An 11,813-nucleotide genomic window follows, 5' to 3' on the forward strand; every position below is an offset into this window, starting at 1 on the left:
CTTGCTGTCTCTATAACCCTGTCACAGTCTCTGTAACTCTCTTGCTGTCTCTATACCCCTGGCACAGTCTCTGTAACTCTCTTGCTGTCTCTATAACCCTGGCACAGTCTCCGTAACTCTCCTGCTGTCTCTATACCCCTGGCACAGTCTCTGTAACTCTCTTGCGGTCTCTATACCCCTGGCACAGTCTCTGTAACTCTCTTGCTTTCTCTATAACCCTGGCACAGTCTCTGTGACTCTCCTGCTGTCTCTATAACCCTGGCACAGTCTCTTTAGCTCTCTTGCTGTCTCTATACCCCTGGCACAGTCTCTGTAACTCTCTTGCTGTCTCTATAACCCTGGCACAGTCTCTGTAACTCTCCTGCTGTCTCTATAACCCTGGCACAGTCTCTGTAACTCTCTTGCTGTCTCTATAACCCTGGCACAGTCTCTGTAACTCTCTTGCTGTCTCTGTAGCCCTGGCACAGTCTCTGTAACTCTCCTGCTGTCTCTATACCCCTGGCACAGTCTCTGTAACTCTCTTGCTGTCTCTATACCCCTGGCACAGTCTCTGTAACTCTCTTGCTTTCTCTATAACCCTGGCACAGTCTCTGTGACTCTCCTGCTGTCTCTATAACCCTGGCACAGTCTCTGTAGCTCTCTTGCTGTCTCTATACCCCTGGCACAGTCTCTGTAACTCTCTTGCTGTCTCTATAACCCTGGCACAGTCTCTGTGACTCTCCTGCTGTCTCTATAACCCTGGCACAGTCTCTGTAGCTCTCTTGCTGTCTCTATACCCCTGGCACAGTCTCTGTAACTCTCCTGCTGTCTCTATAACCCTGGCACAGTCTCTGTAGCTCTCTTGCTGTCTCTATACCCCTGGCACAGTCTCTGTAGCTCTCTTGCTGTCTCTATACCCCTGGCACAGTCTCTGTAACTCTCTTGCTGTCTCTATAACCCTGGCACAGTCTGTGTAACTCTCTTGCTGTCTCTATAACCCTGTCACAGTCTCTGTAACTCTCTTGCTGTCTCTATACCCCTGGCACAGTCTCTGTAACTCTCTTGCTGTCTCTATAACCCTGCCACAGTCTCTGTAACTCTCCTGCTGTCTCTATACCCCTGGCACAGTCTCTGTAACTCTCTTGCTGTCTCTATACCCCTGGCACAGTCTCTGTAACTCTCTTGCTTTCTCTATAACCCTGGCACAGTCTCTGTGACTCTCCTGCTGTCTCTATAACCCTGGCACAGTCTCTTTAGCTCTCTTGCTGTCTCTATACCCCTGGCACAGTCTCTGTAACTCTCTTGCTGTCTCTATAACCCTGGCACAGTCTCTGTAACTCTCCTGCTGTCTCTATAACCCTGGCACAGTCTCTGTAACTCTCTTGCTGTCTCTATAACCCTGGCACAGTCTCTGTAACTCTCTTGCTGTCTCTGTAGCCCTGGCACAGTCTCTGTAACTCTCCTGCTGTCTCTATACCCCTGGCACAGTCTCTGTAACTCTCTTGCTGTCTCTATACCCCTGGCACAGTCTCTGTAACTCTCTTGCTTTCTCTATAACCCTGGCACAGTCTCTGTGACTCTCCTGCTGTCTCTATAACCCTGGCACAGTCTCTGTAGCTCTCTTGCTGTCTCTATACCCCTGGCACAGTCTCTGTAACTCTCTTGCTGTCTCTATAACCCTGGCACAGTCTCTGTGACTCTCCTGCTGTCTCTATAACCCTGGCACAGTCTCTGTAGCTCTCTTGCTGTCTCTATACCCCTGGCACAGTCTCTGTAACTCTCTTGCTGTCTCTATAACCCTGTCACAGTCTCTGTAGCTCTCTTGCTGTCTCTATAACCCTGGCACAGTCTCTGTAACCCTCTTGCTGTCTCTATAACCCTGGCACAGTCTCTGTAACTCTCTTGCTGTCTCTCTAACCCTGGCACAGTCTCTGTAACTCTCTTGCTGTCTCTGTAGCCCTGGAACAGTCTCTGTAGCTCTCTTGCTGTCTCTATACCCCTGGAACAGTCTCTGTAACTCTCTTGCTGTCTCTGTAACCCTGTCACAGTCTCTGTAGCTCTCTTGCTGTCTCTATAACCCTGGCACAGTCTCTGTAATTCTCTTGCTGTCTCTGTGGCCATGTCATTGTCTCTGTAACTCTCTTGCTGTCTAAATAATCCTGGCACAGTCTCTGTAACTCTCTTGCTGTCTCTATAACCCTGGCACAGTCTCTGTAGCTCTCTTGCTGTCTCTATAACCCTGGCACAGACTCTGTAGCTCTCTTGCTGTCTCTGTGGCCATGTCATTGTCTCTGTAACTCTCTTGCTGTCTCTATAACCCTGGCACAGTCTCTGTAACTCTCTTGCTGTCTCTATAACCCTGGCACAGTCTCTGTAGCTCTCTTGCTGTCTCTATAACCCTGGCACAGACTCTGTAGCTCTCTTGCTGTCTCTGTGGCCATGTCATTGTCTCTGTAACTCTCTTGCTGTCTCTATAACCCTGGCACAGTCTCTGTAACTCTCTTGCTGTCTCTATAACCCTGGCACAGTCTCTGTAGCTCTCTTGCTGTCTCTATAACCCTGGCACAGACTCTGTAGCTCTCTTGCTGTCTCTGTAGCCCTGTCAGTGTCTCTGTAACTCTCTTGCTGTCTATATAACACTGTCACTGTCTCTGTAACTATATTGCTGTCTCTGTAATCCTGTCACTGTCTCTGTAACTCTCTTGCTGTCTCTTTTTTGCCTTTGTTCTGACTCCCCAGCCCTAATCTTTCCACTTTCATGTTTTACTCATTCTAGAAACACCCTCGGTTCTTCCAGTCGGTTTTCTCGCTGTCTCGCAGCCCCCGGTCTCTGCAGCACCTCTGTCGCTGCGCTCTGCGATACCATTTAGAGGGAAGACTCGCCCAGTCGCTACCCAGGTTGCCACTACCCCCTTCACTCTTACAGTTCCTGCAGCTGCGTTTTGAAGGTGTTCTGTATTGACTGTTCCGCCGACCTCATAGCACGCGGCCCTTGTGTGTCCTGAACCGGGTGTTATATGATCTAGAGATGGTATAGTATCAACCTCACAAGTGCCTGGTCTGTTCTCTTCACTACATAAAGGCTATTCCGCCCATCAGCCTCCATCCATTGCTTCAGAGGCAACTCGCTCCCCAGCCCGTATCCCGTGATTACCTCCTTCTGGACCAAGGTCATAAAACTCTCCAGGACAGTCCCAGAGGACGCCCGACTGACTCCTGGATTCTGACTCCTGGATTCTGACTCCTGGTACTTCGCTGGGTTTCTACTGTATTTGGTAGAATCAAAAAATCTCTTCTCCAACAACACAGCCAAAGCCCTGACCTCTGTCACTGGAAGTCACCTACTGTGCACTCGGTGGCGGAGCAGGCTGTGCACGTCCATGGAAGACATTGCCCTGCCATTTCTCTGATTCCCACACCTCCATGTGCTGCAATGCAGGGTCGCAGCATCACCCCTATAGGAAGTCTCCTATCCCATAGCCCAGGTATCCCCCACCACACACACACACACGTTGTTTTTCTATTATAACCTTCCAACCCTCAGACGGCACTTTTATGTATGAATGTGTGAATCTTTCTCTATCACATGTAATTGCACTTTGTCTGGTTTGCATAATAAAGAATGAATAAAATAAAAGTATACAGTCATCTCTTAATAACCACATACAACACTAATAACAGATGCGCAGACAAAATTCTTAAAGCTATGTGTGCAAATGCTAGGAGCTTAGGAGGCAAAATTCCAGAGCTAATTGCGATAACGACAAGGGATAACTTGGATTTTGTGGCAATTACAGAGTCATGGTGCAATGAGAATCATGACTGGAACATAGCTATACCAGGATACCATTTATTTAGGAAGGATAGAAAGGGAAGAATATGAGGAGGGGTAGCAATGTATGTGAAAAAAAGCAAAAATGCTATTTTAATACAAAATATTGAAGATAAAACTGAGGCCCTTTGGGCCACAATAGAAACCAGGGAGAAGCCTGAACCAGCGAAGGTGGAGGCAATCCGAGACTGGCCCCGGCCCACAACCCAGAGACAGGTCCTGGGCTTTCTTAGGGATCGCAGGGTACTACAGACATTTGTCCCTGACTTTAGTTCCCTGGCCAGACTCCTGACTGATCTGACTAAGAAGAAACACCCCAAGATAGTTGACTGGACGACCGCATGTGAGTTGGCATTCCAGTCAGTGAAAACAGCTCTAGTACAAGCCACAGTACTGATGGCGCCGGACTATAGTAAAAACTTTGTTGTACAGACTGATGCGTCACAGTACGGACTCGGGGCAGTACTGAGCCAAGAGGGGTGGGATGGACAGGAGCACCCTGTGGCCTATTTGAGCAGAAAGCTGCTACCGCGGGAGGTGGGTTATGCCACAATTGAAAAGGAGTGTTTGGCTATTGTTTGGGCTGTGAAGAAGCTTCAGCCCTATTTGTATGGCCGCCATTTTACGGTGGTAACGGACCACAATCCATTACGGTGGCTCCAGCACACCATGGGGGAAAACGGCAGACTGTTGCGGTGGAGCCTTGCTCTTCAGGTTTATGACTTTCATATTATCCACAAGCAAGGCAAGCTCATAGCAATGCGGATGGAATGTCATGTCAGGAGGAGCCTGAACCTCCAAAGAACCCCCGGTAACTGGACTGCGGGACCAGGGACCAAATCGTTGGGACATGGGTCCCTGGTTGACCCGCTTGAATGGGGGGGAGGGGGGGGGGGGAGTGTGGCCGGAGAGACCCCCCCAGCCCACGTGGACACTGGCGGCTGCGGCACTGAAGGGGTTAACCCTCAGTGCCCGGTGCCATATTCAGGGACACTGGGCGCTTTAAAATGTAATGGGCGCTAGGCACCGTGTGTTTTAAAAAAATGTATTTTTAATATGTGCCACGGTCCCGGACCCCTCTGGCGACCGCAGCAGTGAGGGAGTCCCCTGGCGCGCTGACCTGTGTGTGCACGCCGGGGGAGAAGTGAGACGCGCTGTGTGTGTGCCGAGGTCTGGGAGCTCCGCTCCCGACACCTCAGCGCTAGGGAAAAGGGAGACCCACTGCAGCCGGGAGATCAGCTCCTGCTGCAGCACTCAGAGGTGTTGCCGCTGGGGGCTCCCGGCGCCTCAGCCCATCGGAGGTGGCCAGCCGCGGTAGCCGGAACGAAAGTCCCGGGCTGCTTGGCGGCAGGGGGTGGGTGCGCCGCAGCCCGGCTCCCCACTGAACGCTGCGGCGAGGCCACAGAATTCAGCGCCGCTCATGGGGGCCCGGGCTAGCCGGATCCCTAACGGCGGGAGTGAGCAGGATGGTGAGTGCTGGGGTCCGGGAGCATAGCTGCAAGGAGCACAGAGCCGTGGCGGCTGGAACGAGCGTCCTGAGCCCCATGCTTCAGATCAGGGGGGTGCGCCGCACCATGCAGCGAGGCCACCAAGTAAGTGCCGCACTGGGAGGACAGGGAGAGCCAGCTCCCTGGACCCCAGTGGCAGGCATTGCACAAGCAGGCTGGAGGATGGGGGAAGCCAGCCCCATACCTCCAGCACTGAGAGAGCCCTAGCAGCCAGGCTGCAGGGCTAGGGGAGCCCAGTGGTGGGCACAGTATTTAAAACAAAACATTGTTTTTAATGTAATATATATATAAATATATTGTGGTATGAGGCACTGCAGTGCCTGGATATGTGCAGGGCACAGGCTCAGTGTATATTTAAAGGGAAACATGCCATGTGCTTAAATGTAATGTATTTAAAGGTAAATTGCACTTACTTGGTTGTGTGTTCCAGGAGGGGGGAATCCATGGCTGTGTCCCAGGAGGGGGGAATCCATGGATTCTCCCAGACCTTTTCCCCAAAAACTGAATGCTTTCTCTTCCAGCCTCAAACTTGAAAGTGGCATTGGAAGAGAGAGGAGAAGCTCAGCTTTGAAACAAGCGGAGTGGTTTTCTGGAGCTCCATAGGGATCACCGTAATGGCCAGGAAACCCTGACCAGGGATATAGGCTACCCAGCTCTGGAGCCCGAATCCAGGCTGCAGATGGTGGGCTAGGTCCCGGGCAGATTTCTGCAAGTCAGTTAGGCAGGAAAACTTCCCCCAACCTGGGGGTATATTTACGGTTGACCGAAAGTAACCTCACCGCTGACCGCAAAGTTCCCACCATTGGCTACAATGGAGCGCTTAGGCGCTACATTGTATCTGTGCCGTGTGCTGCCTGACAGACACTACAGGAGCACACAGCCAATCAGGAGAGTGCCACGACGTGGCGCTCCCTGATTGGCTGAAGGGACCCTCTTTGACAGGAGTCAGGGGGGGTCCTGGCAGTCGGGGAAAGGGGTCCCATGTGTAAACATGGGGCCCCTTTCAGTGCGTGGTCGGGTTTCCGTTTATTATTTTGCCAAGTACGTGGATTATACAAAGGTCTGATTCTACACTGGATTACGTGAGTATATTTTTTTTTCACAGGTACCCCAAGGATTCTACATGGAGAAGAGGACCGAGCCTCGTGGGAACATAGGTAAGTATGTATGTATGGAGGTGTGCATGTATGTAATAAACTTATACTTTCACGGTGTGTGTGTCCTGTTTTTTTGGGGGTATTTTTTTAGTAGTAGTACTACTACAGGTACCAGCGGGCCCAGTTTTCCACCGCATGCTGGTACTTGTGGTTCTCCAAGTACCAGCTTGCTGGGGAGGCTTGCTGGGACTTGTAGTACTGCTACTAAAAACAATATTCAAATTTTTTCACAAGGCTATCAGCCCCCCATCCGCCGCCCTTGGATGGGGGGGGGGGGGGGGGCAGCCTCGGGCTTCACCCCTGGCCCTTGGGTGGCTGGAGGGGGGACCCCTTGATTTAAGGGGTTCCCACTCCTCCAGGGTACCCCGGCCAGGGGTGACTAGTTGGGTATGCAATGCCAGGGCCTCAGGGACCAGTATAAAAGTGTCCCCCGGCTGTGGCATTATGTACCTGGCTAGTGGAGCCCGGTGCTGGTTTCAAAAATACGGGGGACCCCTACGCTTTTTGTCCCCCGTATTTTTGGAACCAGGACCAGGACCAGGCGCAGAGCCCGGTGCTGGTTGATTAAATATGGGGGAAGCCCTGTCATTTCCCCCCCAAAATTTTTTCAACCAGGAACGGCTCAAAGAGCCTGAGGCTGGTTGTGCTTAGGAGGGGGGACCCCACGCAATTTTTTTCCAGTTTTTACACTAAACAGACCCTTTCCCATAGATAACCATGCACAGATCTCACTGATCCGTGCATGGTTAACCAAACTCGACTGGAAAAAGCAGGTCTATTTCTTTGCTGCTTTTTTTAACGAATCGAAAAAAAACAGACCCGCACTTGAGCACTCAGAAACTAACACCCAAATACGAATGAATAGTGAATGCCCGTATTCTATGAAATAACAGCTGCGTTTGACCGATGGTCTATTCATTCGTATTTCTGAACGTTGTCATTCAAACCATTACGAATAGTCCAAACACTGCCGAGATTGGTGCTTAGTGAATTCCCGGATTGGGACTTAGAAAAAAAAACACAAATCGGACAAACTCGATTTTTTAGTAAATATTGGCCCTGGACTGAACGGCACCGGGGCGTATCCTGATCCTCCAGGATGGGACGGTCAAAGGAGGACAATGTTAGCTGTGCATGTGACCAAGGCATGCACAGCCCATGGGTAAACATTGATTGGTTGTAAACCACAGGGCAGACTTACCCCCTGTGGTATTGTGTATTGGAGTAGGATAAAAGGAGGGCAGTTGCCCCATGAAAAGTGTACTGTACCAGTTTCATTCTGCTGTAACATCTTGCTGTATTGCTGAGTTCTTTTCAGAACTATTTGTTGGCATTAAAACATCATCTGCCTCAAGAAGATTGCTTCATCTTGTGACCTACAGGGCTATGCGAAACATAGCCCCGTTCTCCGGCTGTCCAGGGAGCACCCAACGTCTCCAAGTTCCGCCTTCCGCCAGCGACCGGTAGAGGCCTAGTCAAGCGACTAGTGGGGATTCGTCGGAACCACACAGGTGTGGTAAGGTGGCGTGTCGGCACGTACAGAGCAGAACCGTGGTTCCAAATGCCACGGCAGGTTAGGAGTTTGGTGATGGCAGCATAAACCCGCCCATGGCGCAGTGGGTGGAGTCAGTAACAGGCGGTTACTGACAGTAAGCGGGAATCTCCTATGTGGTCAGGTCCCGTGTGACCTAAACACCCAATATATACAGGTAGCATTAATAACAATTACAGTTAAGATTATATAAGAGAAAGAACCACACACAAGCAGCAACCCCTGCCCCTACACAGTCACTAGCCACCTCAGGGAATACTTGCACTTGGTGACTCCTGGTGGATACTGGTTCCTGGAAGGTCGATGATGCCTGTCTTGCTGATCCCGGCTGCGCGGCCTGTGTGAACCCACTACTCTTGCGAGTAGGGTAACCTGGAAAAGTCACCCAGCTCCTGCTGGCACACCTAAGCCAGTTACCTGGGATAGCTCCGGTGGGAGCAATACGCTTGTCTGCGTTATCGCCTGCTGGCCCTCAGATATCCACACACAGGATGACAGGACATTCACCTGGCAGCAGCCTGCGTTCTCCAATCAGAATCCCCCTCCAATCTCTCTGCAGGCCCTTTTGAAACCTCCTAAACTGCCATGCTGCTTTGCTCACCTGGTGATGCGGCAGGGTGCCCTGATTGGTGGGATTTTCAATCCTAATATTTAAACGTATCCAGGGACACCAGGGGACACCCTGTGGCTTTGGAGTCACTAAGTCTAGAAAGAGTCCTGTTAGAAGGGCAGGTAATTATGCTGATGAGGGGGTAGTTTACATTGGGTATAGTGAAATGAGTCACGATTAACCCCTTGTAGTCATTTGTGATGTCAAAAGCCCTTCAGCTGACTGCTGTTTCCTGTGAAGGGGGGGCTGTGACAGAGGGGGGTCAGCCCTGCACCTCCTGTACATCACACAGCCAGATGTCCTAGACGGCTTACCTGGCTGGGCACACACCTGACAACAAGCACTTACACCCACTAATGCACAGGTTCTCAAACTCAGTCCTCAGGACCCCACACAGTGCATGATTTGCAGGTTTCCTCACAGAATCACAAGTGAAATAATTAGCTCCACCTATGGACCTTTTAAAATGTCAGTGAGTAATTAATACACCTGTGCATCTGCTGGGTGACCTGGAAAACATGCACTGTGTGGGGTCCTAAGGACCAAGTTTGAGAACCTCTGCACTAGTGCAATACAATACAATCACACATATACATGTCATAGGCATTTTGTAGGGAGCAAATCAGGGCTAGAAAGATATTGCCTGAGGGGCACAACCATATAGAAAGAGGGACAATTACCTAAATACAGATAGTAGATGACAGGTTCAGCATTTAGCCATATATTGTCCTGTTAATGTCCACAATAGTAGAGGATTCACCACTCCATTGAGCATGCAGGCAGTGGGCCGTAGAGGGTCACACTCAGTTATATCCTGCATCCTGGACTTACAGACTGAATGCAGGAACAGGCTGGCCAAAAAATACCTGACGCTGGCATGGCTGCATCCGTCACATACATGGTAACCCCCTTTCACAGGTTGACACCCCAGTTATACACAGTAACCTCTTTATGCAGGCTGTTACCCCAAGTATATATGGTAACCCCCTTTTACAGGTTGACACCCCAGTTATACACAGTAACCCCTTATGCAGGCTGAAAGGAAGCCAGTCATACACATGAGATATACATCCAAGATTTATTAGACAACTACAATAATAAGCTAAAATGAGCTTGTCTTACTGGTTTTAGACCACAAGATGGCAGTAATACAAAGCTTAACAGCATGACAGTATACCTGACCTCACATACAGATGCTATCGTCACATATACAGTACAGCAGCTATCTATCCATTCACAGAGCTACAGGCTAGGTCTGGTCACAGACAGGAGGGGGATTGGGATGGAAAACCAGCCTGGGGAATTTATGGAAGCAGCCCTAATGGAGGTGTGGTCTGATCAGGGGGGCGGTATCCCTCCTTATAGGGCATGATTGTATGCAAATGCTGCTTTCCTTGCGTCTTTGCTGCGTCTGAGACCAGGGGCGAATTGGGAACTAATAGTGGCCCTGTACTATTGTGTAGAAGTGGCCCGACACACTGAGTGGCAGAGTTGTGTACTGCAGAGATGGAATAACAGAATGATTGGGGACAATGCAGTGTACTGAGTGAGGTAGGCTGCCTGTCATGTGGGGGGTGGGGCCACATGACAACACACAAAACAGGCCCCACAGACACGTCAGCCTACCAGGATTCTTCATGGTGAAGCCCTATGGCCCCATAGTGTACTGTTTCCTGGTGTTTGGGCCCAAACCAAGTTCCCTCCAAGACCAGACTTGGACGTTGCCATCTTGCCTCTGGTCAGGTGACAAGAGTCAGTCCAATCACGGCCAGGCTCATTCTCAGCTGACTCCTCCAGCCAATCCACTGACATTCCAGAATATAAAGCTGGTGAGTTGGAGCAGCAACAGTGTCAGTGCTTTGTTGTCTTTCCAGGTCTGCAGTTCTCTCTACTAAGTGAATATTCAGCTGACATCTGTTAAGGAGCTCTGGCGTTCCCAGTACCTTATCATCGCCTGACCAACCGTCTCCCCTGGCCTGCTGTACATCCGAGGCTATCCGGTTCTCCTGACCTGCGGTGCATCCGAGGCTATCCGGTTTTTCCTGGTCTGCTGTGCATACAAAGCCACCCGGCTATCCTGGCCTGCTGTTCATCTAAGGCTATCCAGATATCCAGGTCTGCTGTGCATCCTAGACCACCCAGCTACTTTAGTCTGTTAATCATCAAAGGTTATCCAGATCTCCAGGTCTGTTGTGTATCCAAAGCTATTTAAAGCTGTTTAATTAAATCTATCCTGCTGTGCATCAGTGACTGTTTAGTTCAGGCCTGGCCAACCTGTGGCTCTCCAGCTGTTGTAAAACTACAAGTCCCATCATGCTTTGCCACAGTTTTGCTATTAGGGAATGCTAAAACTGTGGCAAGGCATGCTGGGATATGTAGTTTCACAACATCTGGAGAGCCACAGGTCGGCCAGGCCTGGTTTGGTTTGTTATCCTGTGTGCCGGCTATTGAACTGTGTCTATGAACTTCTGCTCCCATCTGGGGTTAGGCAAGTCTGAGGTTACTCATTAGTTAACTCAAGTTATAAAGTTATTCTTGTTTCATTGTTTCCTGTATGTGGATAAGTTATATAAAACAGCCTTGCTTAAATCCTAAATCTCTGTGTCCAATTCCTGGTGCTAACACCAGCTCTGGTCCGACAAAAACTCAAAGCCTGACAACGACGATACAGCCGTGACGACATGCTGATGTCAGCATTATGAACAGCCCAATACTGTATATTGCAGCCAATCTGCCGATGTTTATACAGCACAAAGCATTTATTAGTTGACTTTGAGTTCAACCTTCATAGTCCAACTTGGTGGGGTCCCACGTCCCGGACCTAAACTTAGTGTTAGGGACCCACCAGAGACGAGGTCATCTGGATGCTGGTTGATGGGCCGGTAGAGTCTCCTCTGTTAGATTTATTATAATGACTCTGATTAGCAGTACTGGTACTATAGAGTGTGCATCGGCACTATATTTTCTCTTTCTTTGTGGAACTACAAGTCTCAGAGCACCTCCCCTAATATTTATAATTAGGGTTTGTAGTCCAGGGCTGCCAACTGCTTTGCTGGGCCCCGGTACTGTGAGGGGGCATGGCGCTGTCTGCCGTAATGTGTATAAAAGGGTGCGCTGACTGCCGTAGTGTGTAAAAAGGGGACGCTGTCTGTCGTAATGTGTATAAAAGGGCGCG

General features: G+C 50.1%; 1 protein-coding gene across 5 annotated transcripts in view; it reads left to right on the forward strand.

Moving 5' to 3' along the window:
• ASB10 (ankyrin repeat and SOCS box containing 10) overlaps positions 1-3,616 on the forward strand; it is a 134,129-nt gene extending 130,513 nt beyond the window's left edge. For all 5 annotated transcript variants that reach the window (XM_063924687.1, XM_063924689.1, XM_063924691.1 and 2 more), the window contains one exon: positions 2,756-3,616. In XM_063924687.1, the coding sequence (XP_063780757.1) occupies positions 2,756-2,941 (186 nt within the window). In that variant the 3' untranslated portion in view covers positions 2,942-3,616. The remainder of the gene's footprint in view (positions 1-2,755) is intronic.
• Positions 3,617-11,813: the final 8,197 nt, after the last annotated feature.

The sequence above is a fragment of the Pseudophryne corroboree genome, chromosome 5 (genome assembly GCF_028390025.1).
Source record: "Pseudophryne corroboree isolate aPseCor3 chromosome 5, aPseCor3.hap2, whole genome shotgun sequence".
Taxonomy (NCBI): Eukaryota; Metazoa; Chordata; class Amphibia; order Anura; family Myobatrachidae; genus Pseudophryne; species Pseudophryne corroboree.